The 21,125-nt window shown below is 44.5% G+C and overlaps 1 protein-coding gene across 3 annotated transcripts; it reads left to right on the top strand.

Moving 5' to 3' along the window:
- The first annotated feature begins 3,359 nt into the window (after window positions 1-3,359).
- On the top strand, window positions 3,360-21,125 carry RHEX (regulator of hemoglobinization and erythroid cell expansion). 3 transcript variants are annotated; one of them, XM_045183470.2, is made up of 6 exons: window positions 3,360-3,458; window positions 16,740-16,882; window positions 17,105-17,205; window positions 18,273-18,413; window positions 19,786-19,856; window positions 20,377-21,125. In XM_045183470.2, exons 2-6 carry the CDS (start codon window positions 16,872-16,874, stop codon window positions 20,518-20,520), a joined length of 468 nt encoding a protein of 155 aa, XP_045039405.2. In that variant the 5' UTR covers window positions 3,360-3,458; window positions 16,740-16,871; the 3' UTR covers window positions 20,521-21,125. The 3 variants fall into 3 exon arrangements, with proteins under 3 accessions (XP_045039405.2, XP_024428609.2, XP_045039415.2); XM_024572841.3 differs by having other exon boundaries at window positions 3,367-3,473; XM_045183480.2 differs by lacking the exon at window positions 20,377-21,125 and adding an exon at window positions 20,188-20,351 and having other exon boundaries at window positions 3,367-3,473.

Raw genomic sequence — 21,125 nt, 5'->3', positions numbered from 1 at the left:
GCGTTATGGGCCCCGTCCCAGGTTGGGGGAGCCCAAGAGGCAACCGACTGAAGTTTCTCTTGCACATCAAAGTTTCTCTCCCTCGCTTCCTCTCTCTCTAAAAATAAATAAACAAAATCTTAAAAATAAAGAAATAAAAATAAAGAATTTAATCTGAAAGGAAGGGGAGGGTTGGTGGAAGCTGCCGGGGGGTGAGAATCTCCTATCTATAGACTGGCAACTCTGGAAGGGCATGAGGCCGGGTGCTCCTGTGTGTCTCCGTGTGAACTCAGGGCGCAGCACTGTACCTGAAGGCATGGCATGTCGGCTGCCTACAGAACTCATAACTGGCGCAGAAGTCAATTAGGGGATAGAGAGGTAGAAAAACCATTGCATCAAAGCAACTGGCTTTTAAGTAAAATGATAGACACACTTCTTTTACATAGGTGGGTACAGGAGAGTTGTCAGCCAACAATTAACACAGTAAGGATGAAGGGATTTGTGGTCTCTCCTACGGTGGTTGCACCGGAGGGGTTTGGAAAAGAGAAGTTACCTTGATGTTCTAAAGGTGTGGTATTGTAGATGCAAGAGACAGGCTCAATCAAGGTGAAGACTGACTTTTGTCAGGAAAGATTGTAGCCTAGGATATGACTGCCCACCATAAAATGCTTTTAATTAAAAAGCTTTTAATTTCAAAAAAAAAAAGCAAATGGCTTTTGAATTTGAACCCTGATTCTGCTACTTACCACAGCTCTATGAATGTGAGCAAGTTAGCCTTCTCGATGATCAGTTTCTTTCTTATAAAACCTTATCCGCAATATCCTCCCTGTAAGGTGTGAGAATGAAATGAATTAGTATATGTGAACCAACTGGTTCCCTTTCTGGTGCTCGATAAATAGTAAAATATTTTGGTACTAATAATAAGCAGACTTGAAAATGTAAATTAATACAGTGGTGGGAATAAAAACGTGTAATTACTGGAAAGTGGTAACTCGTGGCTGTCCAGCTTGTAGTGAAATGGACGGGCTCGAGTGCCGCTCACGGGGCACGTTCTGAGGGCAGAAGGTCCGTGGGATGCAGAAGCTGTGCAGACACACAGCTTTGACGTAGACACCTACTCCCCGAACTTAGTCCCAAGGAAACGGTCTGAAGTAAGCCCCCCCAAACCAGGGTGCTCGTTCTCATCCATCAGGGTGCTGTCTCCAACAGTAAACACATGGGAAACAACTGAATGATGTAAGGGCTGTTTGGAAATTTAGGGTCATATCAGCAAAACAGGAACTTAGGCAGCCATTAGAGATACCGCGAAACCTGTTTGGGCACAGAGGGACCCACACTTGCAGAGGCCCTAAGCTGGGAGGGGCCTGGAAGGGTGTGAAGAGCGAAAAGCTAGCTGGGTGCCTGAGATGCAGCTAGAAGGGTAGCTGGCTGCCAGGTGGTGGGAGCTTTATAGATTATTTGTTCAGGATCTTGGATTTCATCCTAAGTGCAATGGGAAGCTACTGGAGAGTTTTAAGCAGAGAGTGAGATAACCAGAATTGTGGGTTTTAAAAGCTTGTTTGGAAATCTTTTTTTTTTTAAACTCCAAGTATGCAGGTAAAGCATTATGCAAAAATGTATTGGGGTGATTGGATAGTGAGCAGGGTTTTTTCTGCCCTTTTCAAAAATTCCTAATCCTGTTGACACACCATTTTCCGATGTGATTCTCCGGCAGAGAGGAGCTGTGTCCTTTGGGAGACATTGTGTCCTGCAGATGTTGGAGACCTTGTGCAAGGGGAAAAGGGCTTGGGGGGGATGTGGTCTTAGGGACACGTGTGGGGGGTGGGAGGTGAAACTGTGTCATCCATCTCGATCAGCTGCTCTTTCTCCATCAGGTGATAAACTATCAAAAATAGCTTCCTGCTGATGTTACAGCCACGATAAATTTGTTTATCACTGTTTTGATCTCCCCTTGAACCCTGTCTTTGAGGCTGGAGTCTGTCAGCTGGAAGCAGAGAGAGGAGGGCAGTGTCACCCAGGGCTTGGCAGAGGAGCCTTGGGAGGGAGGGTGTTAGACGAGCACCAGCGCAAATCCCTTCCCAGCGGCCTGCGGGCAGGAGCAGGCTACGTACATGCCTTTGTGAGCAAATCGCTCATCTTCAGCAAGTGCTTGTAATTAGTCAGAGTGTGAGATGCGGGCCTACCCCTCCGCTGTTAGAGAGCACTTCAACTTACTTACTCACGTACTCATGCCGCAGAACGTTTGCTGAGCACCTATTAGGTACAGATGGAGTTCTGGCAGCCAGGGACACAGCGAAGAAAACACAGACCGTCAATAATTCTTACTTCACCTTTTAGAGCAGAGTCATAGATGATCTAATCAGAACCTCTTACAATTCTGTGTGACAAAAGTGTAGTCCAGAGAGGTTGAACGCCTCTGATCTTCAGGTCCCTGAGGTCCAAGTCTGCTTGGCTTTCCATGGTTGCAACCCCCTCCTGATGAGAGTACACATTGATGACCCAAAACATGTCATGTTCAAAGATTCTTAACAACTACCTGATGTCGTTGAGCACCGGAGTGGCATCATGGAAGCTTCTGGTCCCAGAGTGGTCCATGCAGATGAGCAGAGCAGCGTAAATGTTATACAACATCTACACAGGACTCGTCTATGAGAATAACCAGAGCCGCGAGTGAAGAACATTGGCTCCGTTCCCATAGGTTAACTGCGGCTGGAGTTAATTCCGCAGGGGCTGTGGCAGAGCTAGGAGCAGAGAGAAGCATGTACTGATGCTGGCAGGGCGAACCTGGAGGGTGCAGACAGCCCGGGGAGGAAGTCTCTCTGTATAGCTGCAACAGCCATTCCAGGGCGGCCTAGTTCAATGTTTAAGGCAAAGAAGTTGTCCTTGAAGAATTATCCTCATCTGTTGCCACATGTCCCATACACACTGTCACAGTCTATGGCCACATCACACACAGATTGAGAGATGAGCCAAGTTGGAAGGGACTTTTGCTGATATCTAGAAACCTACTTCTTCATTTTATGGAGGAAGGACACGAATGCCCTGATGAGAAAGTGATTTGTCTGAGCTCACGCAGCAAACTTGTGCCAGAGCTGGGCCTTGAACCCAGGCATCTTGACTCCCCCTCCAGGGCTCTCCCACTGTACCAGGTGGTGTTCACGGTGTTGAAATGTGAGCTCACATGGAGAGAAAGAGACTACTAATCTCTTCCATCTAGTAAACTGTCTGCATGGAGGAACAGGGTAGGAACTTACTAAAAGAGGGGCGTTATCTGTGGCTTCACCCTGCTCTACTCAGCTAAGCTGGATCATTATCTTCTGAGCAGCAGCCCCCACCCTGCTGGAAATGATGAAACATTTGTGACTGACCTCCAGTGACGGAGAAGCTTCTGGGTGGGGCTGGGGGTTGGTGAGGAGATGTGTCCCTCAGGACACAGCTGAAAAACAGGCTGGAATCAGACCTTGCTCGTGGTCCGGGAAGTGAGTATTGTCTGGGTAGGTAGGATTTTAAATGATTTTGAGCAATGCGTGTCTGTTTGTGAACGTACATCTGTGGAGTTTTCAGAGGGGATTCTCCAGGTATGTGTTGACATTGCGGGATGTAGAATTCAATTGCAGGTTGCTCTTTCTGACATTAATTTCTTGCTCCTGGGGCAGAGATCGGTCTGCAGTCGCAGCAGCAGCCGTCAGGGCTCTGGCTAGGAGATGCATGGACTTTGGATGCAGGCAGAACTGGATCCAGAGAACTCTGCTGAACTGTCGCAAGCCTCAGTTTCCTCATCTGGAGAATGGGCATAAACCACCCACCTCGCAGTGTAGCTGTGAGGATGACAGACAATGCCCACGTAGTGCCCAGTACAGTGCTCCAATAGTAGCTATTAACTGATTACTTTTTTTTTTTTAAACTGGAAACCAGATCCCTGAGAATATCTCCCTGCAGGTGTTTTTCCTTAAGATTCATTCTGAGCTGTAAAGGGCTGGTATATGTGGAGGGAAGGGGACCAGCCTGCCGATTAAAAAATGTCACGAATGGGAGGCAGAAAATGCATGCTGTCCCCCGAAAAAGCCATGGAACGGGGCCTTGACACCCAGCAAGGGAGGAACAATGCCACCAGGTTCCCAGGCCTCACTTGGCCCTCTTGACAAATTCTGGGAGGAAGACATTTAACTTCCCTACTAACAGAGGAGGAAACAGAGACGCAGGGACATTAAGTGGCTCCTCCAAGATTAAACAGCATTTGTTATATGATTTAATTGCAGTGTGTACAGAATGTTAGGAAAGGCTTATGGAGTGTAAAACATGGGCAAGACCCGGTTCCAGCCACCAAAGCGCTCACAGACGGCATAATCTGTAGAAGGTGCTTAGCTTCTCTGAAATATCACTGGGCAGTCAGTGAAACGGAGAACAATTTGGGCCTTCTGGTTCAACTGGGGCTCTGTGGGACCCGGCAAAAGGAATCCATGCATACTGCTTAAGCCGCCGGCAATTCTTTGTATACTTGCTGATTTCATCTTGGAACTAAGGTACATTCAAGTTTCATTCATTGCAAGTAATGGCTTGTAAAAATGCCCCCAAATGCCAGGGTTCATTGATCTCTGGTACTTTCCTCCTAAAAAACTATCATTGCCTGCACTTAGAAATATATGTTACTAGAGATGAAGCCTGTCTGGTTGAAACTCAAAGCTGCTATTTGTGGTTAATTTGAGTATCATCCTTTATATCCATTTTAGGAGGATGGAATTCTAGAATGACAAAATGTCAGAAATTAGGTTTATTTAGACCCCCTGCCTTGGTTTTTAGACGGGGAAACAGGCTCAGAAAAAGGAAGTGACATGCACGAAGTGGCTGAGTTTTCTAAGTTGCTAAGCTGGAATGTGGATCTAGGTTCCCATTTCAAATTCTCCCAGATGTGCCCCAGCCACCTGTGGGGAGCTCCCTGCCATGGTGAGCAGCAGTGAAGGGAAGCCAGAGAGGATTTCTCTGGTACCAGGACAAAGGTGACACCCTGACCCTCTGTCACCCCTGTCCCCGTGGTATTTGGCAGACCGTACTCCTCCTTTCTCGTGGCTGGATATTTTGATATTTTCTGTCCCCTAGTGGGTGGGCACTGTTTGGTACTAGCGAGTTCCCAGGACCGTATGGTTTTGCACACTGGAAATGAAAATCCTGAATGAGCCCAGTTTTCACACAGGGCCCTGTGGAAATGGATGTGTATGTATAGCTAAGCCATTGTGGGTTGGACTCTGTGTCCTGGTCTGAGGGTCACCACCTGCTGAGCACCTGTACAGTTGGTCCTTGAACAACACAGGGTGTAGGGATGCCGACCACCATGCCCCAGCAGTCCAAAATCCAAGTGTAACTTTTGAGTCCCCCCAGATTTAACAACTAACAGCCTACTGTTGACTGGACGCCTTACTGATAACACAAACAGTTGATTAACACAGCGATTTTCAAATTTTCATCTCATGGCACATATAAACTAATTACTAAAATTCTGCAGCATCCCAAAAGTATACATGTTTTGATGATCTGAAAAAAAAAATACAAAATTTTTCAATTCATTCACACTGGACAGCTATTATTGTGGTGGCTGTTGTCATTTTTTATTTGAAAAATGGAAAAAGAGGTCCATGCCCCTGACTAAATAAATAGTCAGGTATTGCATGTTTCAAAAATTCCTGCAGCACACTAGTTGAAAACTCACTTGACTGACACGTATTTTGTATGTTGTATGTTGTATGTATAATATTCTGTGTTCTTACAGTAAAGTGAGGGAAAAGAAAATGTTGAGAAAATCATGAGAAAGAGAAAATACGTTTACAATATTTATGTAAAAAGTCCATCTATAAGTGGACCCACACAGTTCGAACCTGTGTTTTTCAAGAGTCCAGTCTATGTGCCAGGCTCTCCACTAAGCTTCTCAGTCAGGAGTGCGGAGTGCGGTGTGGCAAAGGCCCTGGCCCAGACAGCCTGGGTTTGACTCCTGTCTCCTCCACGGGGATTAGAGCCCAGCTTTCCCATGTGTCAAATGAGGGCAACAATAGTATCTACCTCATACGGTTGTTGTCCCAAGGATTAAATGAGATACTTTATGCACAATGTTTTGCGTGATATTGGCACATAGTAAGCATTCAACATGTCTGAGTTAAAAAAAAAATGAAACAAGTGCCATCCTCACTTTTCAGATAAAACATTGAGGCCCTAAGAGAGAAAGCAAATCGCAGGTAGCAAGGCCACCAGTCTGTCTGGTCACGGAGTCCCTGCCGCTCACCATTTTCCTGCACATACATACTTGTGAGGTTGCCTTGCGTGTACTCAGCTTTCTCCCATTGGGTCTTACTCACAGGGGTGTGGAATCTGTATCGAGCTTTGTGGAAGGCTATCAGTCCCGTTAACGCCGTCCCCACTGTCAGGGGTAGGAGACACTGCGAGCTGGACGCCGTTCCCCTCCTCACCATCCATCCATTACCTATCTATTCTTCAAATGAAATCCCTCTTGGTGGCCCCTCTCTGAGTATTCTCCTGGGTGGAATCTCTTTTTCCTCTGGAATATCACATATTCTGACAATTCATCATGCTTTGTCGTGGCATCTCTTCTGCTTTCTTATTTTTTTCACACATTAATGTCTTGGTTTTCTAAGTAAAATACAAGCTCTTGAAAGTTGGTGTGCAGACGGTGTTCTCTCCTTCTTCAGGTCTATCAGAGTATTTCACACCGGATCGTGTATATAGGCCCCTCAATAAATATCTGATTGATTGAAATGCAGACATTTGTCTGATTATCCCAATGTTCCATTGACATGGTGAGATACAATTTAGATGAAAATAAATTTTTGTATAGATAAATTTGGTATTGTGCTCATTGAAGCCATACGGAATTTCTGAGCTTGGTTTAATACTCTTAAAATATTATTTTCTCCCTGATTGGAAAAAAGATACATGTTAATTGCACAAAACTTTGACAATAACAGATAGTATAAAGAATTAAATAAGACATCATCCACAATCTCAATACCCAGTTTTGTTAACATTTAGGCATATTTCCTTCCATTCTTCCCTTCTGAACAAAGTACATTTAAATAAAACCCCCAATTTCCATAAGTTTATATTCATGAATAAATCTATATTTTATATGCAAAATTATTGTCAATGAACTATCCTAGGATTTGGTGAGTTGAATCAGGTTATTACTAAAATAACATACTAGACAAAATGTTTAATGATGCGGAGTTTTAGTTCTCTACAAATTTTATTCTTTTTATGTTTACTTTTTACAGAGTTTTGATCATACTGTTTGTAGCGAAATATAACTATGTTGTATGTTTTCACAGAAAAGACTCTTCCCCAGATTAATTCTTCCCAAACATAATTTTAAATGCCTGTATAATGTTTCATTCTCTACCTTCACCCAAATTTATTTAATTGTTGGCGTTCCATTAGATCGTTGCCCGTTTTCCACTTTTGCGGCCAACAGCCGGTATGGCTGCCTTGCGGGGACAGCTTTGCTCCCTTTCCAGGTTGTTTGTGATTTGTCTGTTCCATGCCATTTATCATTTTTTTTTGTTAAAAAGTATAAAGTCCTTGCACATAATTTTTCTAGTTTTTCTTTCTGTTTGCCTTTAAATCCTATTTTAACGTATCAAGTTTTAATGTTTTAGAGCCCAGTCCACTTCGCCTGTGTTACTTTGTGATTTCTTCCATTGCACAGAAGCCGAGAAAGTTCTCTCCCACCTGGGAATTTAATTCCTAATATTATTGAATGTGCGAATATCCAATCCTATTTCCTTCTAATTTTAATATCTCAATTTAAAAATATTTACTTCCTTAACTGCTTTGAAATGTATTTCATTATATTGTATCTAGAACTAAGTTATTTTCTCTTTCCTTATAGGTAGTTAATTCGTTATCTTATGTGCAAGATTTTTTAAATTTAATTTTTTATTATTTTATTGTTGTTCAAGTACAATTGTCTCCATTTTCACTCCACCACCCCCCGCCTCCATCCCACCCATCTCTGCCTCCCACCCTTGAACCCACTCACTCCCCACTTTGGCTTTGTCCATGTGTTCTTGATACATGTTCCTTGATGGCATCACCCTATTATCCCCTATTATCCCTCTCCCCCCTCCTCTCTGGTCACTGTCAGTTTGTTCTTTATTTCAGTGACTCTGGTTATATTTTGCTTCCTTATTTGTTTTGTTGATTATGTTCACCTTATAGGTGAGATCATATGGTAGTTGTCCCTCACCACCTGGCTTATTTCACTTAGCATAATGCTCTCCAGTTCCATCCATGCTGTTGCAAAGGGTAGGAGCTCCTTCTTTCTTTCTGCCATGTAGAACTCCATTGTGTAAATGCACCATAGTTTTTTGATCCACTCATTTACTGATGGGCACTTAGGCTGTTTCCAGCACTTGGCTGTTGTGGATTGTGCTGCTGTGAACATTGGGGTGCACGTGCACCAGATTTCTTAAGTAACCCTTCCTCCCTCCCCCTGCTGTGGGCCACTTTCCCGGTATGCTGGTCGTGCACACAGCACGCGGCTTTCAAACCTACGCCACTCTTAGAGCGGTAGTCAGGGGTCCGGCTCACAACAATGCCTTTCGAATGTGTTTTAACTCTTCTTGACTGTTATTATTTTTCCCCAGATAAATTTTAGAAAAATTTTAAGTTATCACAAATTCTCACTGTAATGTTGATTGGAATTAAATGAAACCAAGAGATTAACTTCAATTTGATTTTTTTTTTTAGTTTTCTAGTTTCCCACTCTGAAACATGTCTTTCTATTAGTTTACGTCTTTTAGATTTTTCAGTAAATTCTTCTTATTTTCTTCAAAATAACTTTCTTATGCTTAGAATTATTCCTAGATGTATCTATTGTGATGGCTGCTAAGGCTCACAGTTCCCCTTCAACTCTGCTTTTAGCCGGCTATTGCTACAACAGCAGAGGGAACAGCTGGGGATTTTAGAACATTTATCCTGCTCTCAGGGCCTTCCTGAGCAGTCTCATTAGCTTCACTAGTTCTTCAACGGATTCTTTTGGGGTTTCTAGCTATAAAATCACATATTTTCCAAATAAGGACGCGTTTGACTTCTCCTTGCCCAAAACCACACTTTCATTTCTTTCATGCGTCCGTTATGAGCTCAGGCTGCACGGCTGGCCCACCCGGGGGCAAAGCCCCACTAACTCCTCTCATTATCTTGAGCAAGTTACTTAAGTTCTCTGTGTCTTAGTTTTGTCTTCTGTAGAATAGAAATAATAATGCATCTACCTTCTAGGGTGGTTGTGAGGACTGGATGCATTAGTTTATAGATAAATGCCTACCACACAAAACATGCTCGATAAATAGTCAATATCCTCGTTATTATAGGTTGAAGGTTGGTTGGAGGAACTTCAAGCTTTCAGGAAATTAGAATTTCTAGGACTAATTTTGCAAAATGATTACAGGAGAGATCCTTGTTCTCAAATAACTGCTAAAATATTTTACCACTTGCTGAGATGTCAATTATTCATATAGAAGAGATATTCTTTATTAGAGTAAGAAATGATCCTCATATTTTTATTTTATTAACTTAAAATTAAGAAATGATTATTCAATTTTATCAAATGTTTTTTGGCATCTACTGAGATCATTATTTTTAAATTTTAATTTATTGGTGCTGTATTTATATTATTTCTTAAAAGGCAGTTCCTTATAATGACTGAGTGTTAGGCTTTTAAGTCAGATGGGCTTGAGTTTGAAACCTGACTCTTTCAGAGCGCGGGCCAAGACCGAGGTGCTTAACCTCTCTAAGCCTTGGTGTCCTCGCGTAAGAAAAGGTGATGTCTGTTCTTGTAGAACAAGAGGACAAAAGCACAGGGTAAACACTCACCATTCATTTTCCTCATTGTGGCAATTGAATCCTGGGCGTCTCTGGAGCAACTTCTTGGTGTTATTATGTATTTAGCTCTGCATTCATAAGTGAGAGGAGGCTGGAGAGTTTTCGACCTTTTCCTGTGCCCTGGATTCTTATACAGCATAAGAATCACATGTTCCTTGGAAGTTTCAAATAACTCATCTGTAAACCTAGTTGTACCAACACAGATTTTCAGCAGATAATTCTGATAATGCTTTCAATTTCTAAATAATAATGGCTGTCATTTATTGGAGGCTTATCAGTATGTGACAAAGGCTATAATGATTAGTTCACTCACCTCATCTTATTTCCTCCTCAGAGGTAGGTGTCATTTATATTCTCCTGAGAATCTGTTGTTATTGGTTCCACCGTACAGATAAGAAAATTGGGGCTTTGAGAGGATAAATAGTTAGATCGAGCTCTTGCAGAAAACGAGCTGGGATGTGAACCTAAGCTGTCTGACTCCAAGTTACCTGCCTTAGCAGCAAGATATCACGCTGCTTCCCAAGCTTCTTTCTTGTTATTTTGATCTGCTTTTAAGTTTTTTGTGCTTTATGGAATCCATTTTGCTAATTTATAGTTTTCTAGGAAATCATTAACTTTACAGAGGTTTCATTTTTAAAAACCCTTAGTAGTCTCACAATTTTTGAGCTCTGTTTCTATGGTTATATTTACTCATTATAAGTTTGGTTTACTTATGGTTCCTCCTCTTCTTGATTGTTCAAAACTGCATGTTAAATTAGGAGAGAAAAGTCTAGTAATGTGGAGGAAGCTGTGTAAAAGTATACATTGGAAACAAAGTGTTTTTTTCATTTAAAATATTTTGTTCCCATCCACATTTGTTTCCCTTTTCCCCTCCTCTATCCAAGTCTTTAAAGAACAGAATGCTTAGAGCTAGAAAGAGCATGAGGGGTACTTGGCCGGCCCCTAATTCAGCGGGGCCTGGAAAGGACCCCTACCTGTCCCAGGTCACACAGTTAGCAAGTAAGAGAGCTAGGAGAAGCCAGGCTCTCGTCTCCTTGCCTCATTCTCTTCTGCCATATCATACACCATGTTATAGCTCAAATTATTAATTTTTAAAACAAGAACTTAATGAAGATTGCAAAGTAATCTTCATAAAAGCTTTACAAAATTTTAAAGCTACTTAATTTTAAAAGAGTGATAAAGTCAGCTTAACAATATTGATTGCGATTACTTCAATCCAAGCGATTTTTAAAGAAATCATCCTCTATTGTGCTCTTGTTTGGAATCACTCTTTCGAGAATGAATCTGTCCAAAGAGAGCATGGCATCAGGCAGGAAAAGGCGTGTCTCCAGTGTTTCACCTCTGACGTTACGCTGCATTACTGGGAAGGCCGTGAGAGAGCTCCCGTATCAGTAGAAAGGGAAACAATGAAATGGAATCCCGCCATAACTGGGGGTCTCCGGATTTCCACCCAGGTCCAACGAGAACAGAAGGAATGCTCTTAGCACTCTGCTGAAGTGTGGATTTGTCTGGCCGGGTGTGCATTAGTTTGGGTCTGGGCGTCAAAACCCAGCAACATGAAGGAGGGCAGGACAGCCCCATATTGGTGATGAAACAAAGCATACCAACCTCTCACATGGTCCAGGGGAGTTTTCGCAACTTAATTCCCTTCAATGGCTCATTTCAGAGGTATTCGGTACATGTGTGTGCAAACGAGCAGATGTTTCTGCCGACTGTCTGATCAGCTATCTGTAATTAGACCCCAAGGAACAAACTGCTCGTTGTGGTTAGGGGCCATTAGCCACTGAAATTATGCCATCTGTCATAATTTTCTTACCTCATCCTGCCTGGATCTTATCTTCAGACTATACTCAAAACAAATGCCTGAGTTTCCTAGAATAGAAAGAACAACCCAGTTTTAATAGCTCTCCTCTAGTCGCCATTTTGGTGAAGTGTTTTGAGGTTGAATGACACTTAATAATTATTGAGTGTTGCACCCATGCTTGGCATTGGATAAAGGTCTTTACAAACGGCATAACTTGCCAAACCCACACGAGAACGCTGTGAGGTAGACACTATCCTTCTCCTCATATTCCAGCACAGAAAGTGAGGCACTGAGAAGTTCAACAACTCACATCCAGAGGGGAAGAGAATTTGGATCCCTGTTCCACCCTGTTAACTCTTATGCTACCTAGTGACGCAGGGACTGTGCATCGTTTGGCTACCCAGATGCTCATAATATATTTTTAAGGGAAAATGTAACATTTATTCAATGTCTGCTGCATAGCGAGGACTTCCCCAAAACTCTTAATTTCCAGTCAAGAATTTTATAAGTGAAAACCACACACAGAGCTTACGTAATTTGCTCACGTTCATAGCGTTAGTGAGTAGTGGGGTAGAAATCGACCTGGTGGTTGCTAGGGTCTGGGAGGGGCTCATAGTAGAGTAAAATGATAGAATGGAGTCTAGGCGGTCTACTTTTGTACAAGGAGCCAAAACACGATATTGGCTTTAAAATAACAAAACATTTATTTAAGGCAGTGACTCTCAATTGGGGGCAACAGCACATGCCTCGGCGGGGGCATTTAGAAATATGTGGGGTCATATTTGGTCATGTCGGTTGCTACTCTGATTTGTTACATCGGTGGTCTCGTAAGATGCCAAGTGTCCAGCGGCCGGCCAAACAACTCCAGGCAACAAGGAACCGTCGGGCTCCAAATATCAGAGACTGTTAAGAAAAACCAGCAAAGAGGAATAGTAGGAATTTAAAACAATTATATAAAAGTCAAGGATGGCAAATTCAAATGCCCTCAGGGGTGAGCCAGGGGCTGAAGAATTCATGTCCCCAGGTCTTTAAAACGCATCACCAAACAAAACCACCCAGGCACCAGACTCCAGAGGGCTGTGGGCCCCCAGATTGCTTTTTTTAATGGAGGTTTTTCTGATCTCAAACCATGTTTATGATACATTAAGTGAAGAGAAGAAGCTGTTAATTGGTATGGTCCCATGTTTTAAAATAATTGTGTATGTTATTCACATTTATACACACATTCACAAATTATATTTATGAATATATACAGCAACTTCACAGAATAAAATTTGAGGGGATTTTATAAAATGCTTTATTTGTATTCTTGATTCTTCTGCAAATATCTAGTCACTGTTTAATTTTTAATAAATAAAAGCTAAGAGGAGCCTTAAAAAGTTACAGCTGTGAGTGTGGTATCAGAACACAGCTGTGGTAGCTTTCTGGCCATCCCCTTTGATGGGAGAGAGAGAGAAATTTCTGTAAATAAGGGCAAATGAGACATTCAACATGAAATAAATCGATACTAAGGCATTAGAGTAGAATGTCTTAAAAACGGAACATTGTTGATTTTGCACACACTGGCCTATCTTCCGGCTGTTTTCCATGATTTTTGTCTTTTGCGATGCAGAAAGCTCTCCCTGTCAAGTCATCTTCCTTTTGCAGCTGCCCCAGAAATGAGTCCAGTACTGAAATTTGCTTGGGAAGTTAGTAGGTGTACTAAGACATATCTTTGCTCTTTTTTCAATCAAGTAACCAAACCCTTCAAGACCATTCATCTCTGTGTTCCCTTCCCAGCATCTTAGCTCTGCAGTTTGGATTCCGTGCACAGTCACTGAGCTTTCTTTCTCGAGTTCACTGATCGTTGGGGAAGGTTGGATTTTCTATTTATTTGTCTATAGAATTCGGGCAGGTAGGAGATGGGTAACTCCCTGAAGCCGTTTGTAGCTGCGTGTGAGGACAGTGTCCGGCTTCCCTGTGGCCCCTTCCCACCAGTACCACAGTGAGCTAATGGCCGTCCTCCTGCAGACGGAACACAGAAGCCGTGGTGCTCACCTTCGGGTGCTTCTCGCCAGCACAGTGGTGGGTGCTGGGACAAAGCAGAGGGACGGCTTGGACTCAGACACAATGTGGCATTCTCCCACCTAGAACATTCTTACTCCCCCTCCCACACTCCACACCCACCTCACATGTGATATCTAAAAATAAACCAGTCATGTCTGCATTCTGAGCCCATCCTTATAAATCAAACTAAACAGAACTCTTTGGGAGTGATAACACTGGGTGTGCTTGGCTCACCTGACTTTCAAAGCAAAGGCTAGATAGAGTTAGGTTCCTTTGGGGGAAGTGTCTAGAATGTATTATGTGTAATAATAAATTATTATTTATTAATGGATAAATTGGCCAGTTTGCTCCCAACTTTTGACCTCCCACAGAAAAGTCATTCTGAAAGCTAGCCTGTTGGTCTGTGAAGGGTGTGGGGGAGATGGTGGTATTTCTCTCTGGAAACTTCCAGCTGGCCACCACCCACAGCCCCGGCGAACCGGTGGTGGCAAACCCACACACTCTCTCCCCATCACTGCCTTCCTGCCCTCAGAACTCGTAGTACCAATTTCAATGTTAGAAAGCCCCAGTGTGACAACTACAAATGAAAAATGTCAGGACTTAACAAACAGCCCTTAGCACTTGGCAACCCCGGCTGGGAAAAGAAACCTTGATGGCAGAATTTTAAGGTTCACAGTCTACAGTTAGGGTTCCGGCCAAGATGGAGGCTAGGTAGTAACCCTTCACCTCCTTGCACAACCAAAAGGAGGATAACAACCAGTCTAAAAACAATAAACAACCAGAAGTGCCAGAAAATCAAACTCTGACAACCAAGGAATCAGAGAAAAAGTCAACCAGAACAATCAGACCGGTAAGAACCTGAGACGAGGTGGCGGACCGCTCGGGCGGGGCGGGCTGAACGGAAAACTGAGACTCTGAGCTGACTGTGGACCACTGCGGTTGCTGCAGTGGGAGAAACTCCCAGTCTCACATGAGAGTTCATTGGAAAGTGGGGCTAGAGATGAGCAGGGGAGCCGCACTGTTCACTCTCCGGCCCCTCCCCGACAGGCAGCTGCAGTGCAGCAAGGAGGGTTGCCTTGCCAGGTAAATACCTAAGGCCCAGCCTCCTTACAACTTAACAGGTGAGCCAAGACAGAGAAATACGGCCTAAATGAAAGAACAGAGCAAAACCTCAGAAAGAGAACTAAGCGATGAGGAGATAGCCAACCTATCTGATGGAGAATTTAAAGCCTTGGTAATCAAAATGCTCACAGAACAGATTGAGCTTGGCCAAAAAATGAAAAAACAAATGAAAGGTACCCAAAATGAAATAAAGCAAAATATTCAGGGGATCAATAGTAACAGGAAGGAAACCAGGACTCAAAGCAATGATTTGGAACAAAAGGGAAACATAAACATCCAACCAGAACAGAATGAAGAAACAAGAATTCAAAAAAGTGAAGAGAGACTTACAAACCTCCTGGACAGCCTGAAACCTTCCAATATCCGAATTACAGGGGTGCCAGAAGGAGAAGAGGAAGAACAAGAAATTGAAAACTTATTTGAACAAATAATGAAGGAGAACTTCCCCAGTCTGACAAAGGAAATATAAACTTCCAGGAAGTCCAGGAAGCCCAGAGAGTCCCAAAGAAGTTGGACCCAAAGAGGAACACACCCAGGCACATCATCATTAAATTACTCAATATTAAAGATAAAGAGAGAATCTTAAAAGCAGCAAGAGAAAAAGACACAGTTACCTACAAAGGAGTTCCCATAAGACTATCAGCTGATTTCTCAAAACAAACCTTGCAGGCAAGAAGGGGCTGGAAAGAAGTATTTGAAGTCATGAACGGCAAGGACCTACATCCAAGATGACTCTATCCAGCAAAGGTTTCATTTAGATTGGAAGGGCAGATAAGTGCTTCCCAGATAAGGTCAAGTTAAAGGAGTTCATCATCACCAAACCATTATTATATGAAATGTTAAAGGGACTTATCTAAGAAAAAGAAGATAAAAAATATTAACAATAAAATGATAACAAAGTCACAACTATCAACAAGTGAACCTAAAATAAAAGAAAAACAATGGAAACAAAAACTAAGCAAACAACTAGAACAAGAACAGAATCAGAGAAATGGACATCACATGGATGGATTTCAGTGGGGAGGGGGAAGGGAGGAATAGGGGGGAAAAGGTACAGGGAAAAAGAAGCATAATTAGTAGGCATAAAATAGATGGGGAGAGATAAAAATGGTGTAGGAAACAGAGAACTCAAAGAACTTATATGTACAACCCATAGACATGAACTAGGGGGGGCAATGCTGGAGGGTTGGGGGGTGCAGGACAGAGGGGGGATAAAGGGGAAGAAATTGGGAAAACTGTAATAGCATAATCAATAAATAGTACTTAAAAAAAAGATTCACAGTGTGTATCAGGACAGTGGGTAGTGACATGCCCCACCTCCATGCTCTGTAAATAGCATTTCAAAAGCTTTGAATTATCCCCTTTGTCTTAGAGTAAAGCCATGTTCAGCTCATGTTGATGGAATGCATAAGCTAACTTTTTATTTAAATGTGTTCTTAGGGGTGTAACAGCAGCCACCGTCTTGTTCCCAGAGCCCAATGAAGCCATATAGGGTGTGTGTGCACGTGTGTGTATTTGAGGTTTAGACTTCTTCAAAGACTCTCTCCCAATGGATTTGCTCCAGTTGGACCCGTTTGTACTTCTCTCCTCGGGGGGGAGAGAGGATGGTTGGGCATGCAGGCCCGGCCTCTTGCCAGTTGTGAGACCTCAGTCATGTCCCTCGGATCTTCAAGCCTCACCGTGCTCATTACACAAGGAGGGGAAAGATGCCTGGGTCACAGGAGTGTGTGAATTGGGTAGGGTGGTGGGTGTGCCAGGGGCTCAGCAACGGATGCTACTGCTTATTTTGTAGATTCAAAAGCTGGCATCAGGGGACAAGAAGCAAATGACCCCCGAGCACTGAACTTGCACCAGGAGAACTGGGTGTGAGGCCAGGAGTTCTGACCAGCTGCCTTGCCTCCTGCAGGTCTGGGTGGTCCTGCTGGCGCCGCTACTTGGAAACGAGGTGCCGAGGGTGGTTCCTCTCAAGTCTCTCCCTGCTGCGCCGGGAAGAGCTGAGCCCCATTCACAACCTTGGCTGCCCTGCAAGAAGCTCATCATGCTGACAGAGTGAGTGAGGTGCCAGTCAGGGTAACTGGCATAGCTGGCTTCCAAGCATGCATACCACCTTCTCTTGGCTTCTCATGCCTTACTGTCTAGAGAGGCAAAGGGATGTGTCCTGAGAATCACAGCAACACCAGATGGCCACCTCTGGCTCGTGGCAGAGATGGGTTTGCAGCTGTAGCAGCATCTCTGTAACTTCTAACTCTGACCCCATTCCTTTCCCAACAGAAACATGAAGCTCTGGCATGGCTTAGTGATCGCAATGGTGTCCCTTGTCCTCCAGGCCTGCCTCCTCGTAGCCATCAACTGCCTGCTCAGCAGGCACATGGGTAACTGGTTCAGCATCCTCTCCCCTCCTAGTGACTCTCAGGGACCATTCCCAAGCTTGTAGCAGGACCAGCTCCCTTTGGAGCCTCTGAACATCACTTGAAAACCGTGAGGATCCACTGGCCAGATGGCCCCTCACCATGTAATCCCCACTGTGACCCAAACTATTTCTGGCTGGGAATGACAGCCCAGAGTCCTTCCACTACCCACACCTTCTGCCTAGAGATGAACTTCTATGATGCTTGTGAGGGTGGCCTCATTTAACCTGGGCCTAACTAATTTTCTTCAACACTGTGAAAGGACTGAGCCTGAATAAATGGCTTTGAATTGCAACAGAAGGGAATGTGGTTAGACTAAGAGATCACCTTAAACTCTTGACCTGCTTTACAATGGAAAGTGGAGAAGCTGTGTCTTGGGAGGACATTACAATTAGGAAAATAAAATATTCCTTTGGCTAAGACAGGAGATTGGACAGGATAATGTCTTGAAGGTTTTTTTCTAGTAAAGGATTTTTAGGCTTCTCTCATTCATTCCATACAGCGGGGAACAAAACAAAACTCCCTGCCCTCCAGTAACCTACCTTCCGTGAGGGTACAGACAGCACACAAAATAAGTAAAATACATGGGTTAGATGACAGTGAGTGCTAGGGAGTAAAACAAGCAAGGCAAGGCTATATGAATTGAATGGTGGTTAGCATCTCTGAGACGCTGACATCTGAGCATAAACTTGAGGGAAATGAGGAAGTGAGCTGTACCTGCAAAAGCCCTGAGACAGGCGAGGGTTTGGCCCATTACAGCAGCAGCAAAGAGGCTGGGGTGGTGGGAGTGGGGGAGCAGGTGTGAGAGAAGGAAACAAGGCCAGAGAGGAAGGAGGAGTGAGGCCATGGAGGGTCTTTAAAGTTGGGGCTCTGGCTTTTTCTCCATGTGAGGTGAGGGGTGTGGCATGGAGGAGTGCTGAGATTTGAAAAGATCCTTCTGAACGTTTTTCCCTAACGAGGGTTATGTTCAGAAATGGGATGTGCCTGACCCAGGGAGCTTTCCCTTTTGATTCTTGCCCTGTTTCCTCCAGCCAAAAAGAACGAACAGTTACTAAAAAGAGCCAGGCTCCAGGCCCCCAGGCCCAGCCCCTCCCAGCACCACTCACCTGCTTCCCAGAAGATGGAGACTCGGGCAGAGAGGAGCACCCCAGTGTCTGAGCCCCATTACAGGCGTGAGTAGTAGGGTGGGGACGAAATGGTCACAAAGTGTATTCTGCTCTGTCTGGACCCCCAAGAGAGCCTCCCTGCGGCAGCCCAACTCTGTCCCTGCCAGCCCAAACCCACCCCAGGTTCCTCACCCCCAGCCTACCAAAGGCCTCACCACCCAGCCTTTTCTGGAAAGCAGTTCATCCCATCCTGTGGGGCAGACCTTGTTGGGTTTGTGTGGGTCTAAGATCTTGCCTAGGTTTGGCCACGTGTGAGTGACTGCAGAGGGGGCTTGGGGACTGTTTCTGCTCCTGTCTTTGTAATTCTAAGTCATCTTTTTTTTCACTTGGCCAGTTAGTGGTGGGGCCAAGATTTTGACTAACTGCCTAACTCTAGCTATGGCTGGTAATATCCTACGCATCATGGCAGCTGGTCAGTGTCATTGGCCGGCCCTGGAAGCTGACTCAGCCATATTCCCAGAGGCCCCTTCTCTACAATCTTAGATCCTCATGTGTATCTGGGTGTTTTAATAAATATGAGTGTTGGCAATGGTTCAAATGTGTGTCCGCCTGTGGCAAGTGGGCCGACAGGCTCACCATCCTCTTGTTTTCTATCTCAGGGCTTGGGAGACCTGCCAGGTCACTATTCACACAGTGGAAATTGTTTTTTCTGCAAGACAATTACCCCTGGAGGTGCGCTCACCAGAGATTATACTTTTTCCATTGGTTTATCTCTTGATTGATTTGGGCTTGCTCCATCCTTCTAATTTGATCTTTTGAGTTGGAGAGATCTGATTGTCAGGCTTCCTCAGCACTGAGACGAGGCCTCAGGGCATGTGGGGACCAGGAGGTGCTACCGAGAAGCGTTCAGTGTTTCAGCAGTTTCAGAGAGGTACTGGCCTCATCGTGACCCCTGACCCAGCCTGGCCAGAGTCAGAGCAGGGGGCTCAGAGATCATCGTCCAATCTTCTTGTTGTCCAGGAGACAAAACCAGGAAACAAAAAAGGATGTAACCTGCCTAGAGTTAGTGACAGGTTAGACTAGAACCTGTGCCCATGACTTCTGAGGCCAGAGCGGTTTGCTTTGGGCCACACTGTCTCAGCATGCCCCTGTTTCTCCCACACGAGCACAGGCAAGCCTAGTTAGTTTTAGACGGAGCCGGACGGAGCAGCAGTGCCTAGACTCTTGACCACGTCCCTGCCTGTTTTTGGTGGCTCTCCCACCACCCTCTCTATTCCATGCCTTCTTCCCCCTTTGGGAGCTCTGTATCTCTTTTCCCTGCTCCTCTTAGCGTTGCTGGCTCTGCCTCTCTCTTTGTCTCATCCTCCCTTCCATTGTCTCTTTTCTTTCCTAACACCCTCCAGCTTTCTTTAGAAGAACACTTTCTGTTCCTCCCTAGATGGCAGTGACACGTCCTCAGATAGCTCCGACACCTCGGACAGCGCCAGCAGCTCGCCTCCCACCTGCCAGGTAATGGGCACTCCTAGTGATCCCAGCCCTTCATAGGCAGCCGGGGGTCCGAGAACTCAGGCCACCCTGGCTAGCTGGGTGGGAGCAAGGGAAAAGGGGATTCTTGCGTCACTGCAGCGTCCTCAGGCGAGGGTGGTTAGGCTTTCCTCACAGCCCTATATCCACATGGATCATCCACAGTGGGTTTGAGTAGGCCATAAAAATGGAAGTGCTGATGGGAAGCCTCCTTCCCCCCAAATCCTGGTCACTGGGCCACCACTCTGAGTCCTGACCTCATTGAATTGATTCTCCACATCTTTCTTCCTTAAACCCGTTCATCTCCTGCGGACAGGAAGAACAAAGTCGCTGGCAATCTTCCCCCTGCCCTGGCCCTGCTCTCGGACATGGCTGCCTGGGGCCCAGGTTCCTTCTCATCCAGCCTAGGGCAAGCCTCTTTGGATGAGAGTTCAGTCCTGGGGTCCTACGTCCTCCAAACGGGGTAGGAATCTTGACCTACACTCCTCTGCTCTTCTTCCATAAGGCCACCAAGGATGTGAATTACACACAAGTGGTCTTTTCAGCCACTGGAGGACGAAGAAACAAATCTGCGCTGGACTATGAGAACATAAAGGAAGCGACGGATTATGTCAATGTTAGTGCAAGAAGCCACAAGCACAATCTCTAGACTCCTGTGAACCCTGCTGTCTCCGAGCCAGTGGAGTATTCTGGAGTGGCCTTGTAAATTCTAGGCTTTAAAAAAAAATTCTTACCTGAGGGTGCGTTTATTGATGTTTATTGATTTTAGAGAGAAGGGAAGGGGGTGGAGGGGAGGAGGAGAGAGAGAGAGAGAGACATTGACATTGATGTGAGAGAGAAATTTCCATTGGTTGCCTCCCACACGCACCCCAATCGGGAATCGAGCCCACCAACTTTTGCTGTATGTGACGATGCTCCAACCCACTGACCCACTGGCCAGAACTAGGTTTGTTTTTTGTTTTTTCTTAAATGGAGTAAAGTTCTCTACAAATTCTTGTATTCAATTTGCAGGAGGATTACTTTTTGTTTTTTAACAAGGCATAGGAAAACAATAGACTTGTATCTCAGCAAGAAAGGTTCGGATGAAACGTTAGGAAGAACTCAAGGATAAGTACGAAAACATCAGAACATATCAGTAGATAAAGTGGCGACGTCTCCATAGAAAATTTTTTAAAAATATTTTAATCAGCTATAGTGGAGTCCTGTTTGGCAATCTTACAATCAAATTACTCTTTCAGCTGTTTGATTATTGGC

The sequence above is a fragment of the Desmodus rotundus genome, chromosome 12 (genome assembly GCF_022682495.2).
Source record: "Desmodus rotundus isolate HL8 chromosome 12, HLdesRot8A.1, whole genome shotgun sequence".
Lineage (NCBI taxonomy): Eukaryota > Metazoa > Chordata > Mammalia > Chiroptera > Phyllostomidae > Desmodus > Desmodus rotundus.
The sequence above is the reverse complement of the archived record's forward strand: the minus strand, read 5'-3'. Positions and strand labels throughout refer to the sequence as shown.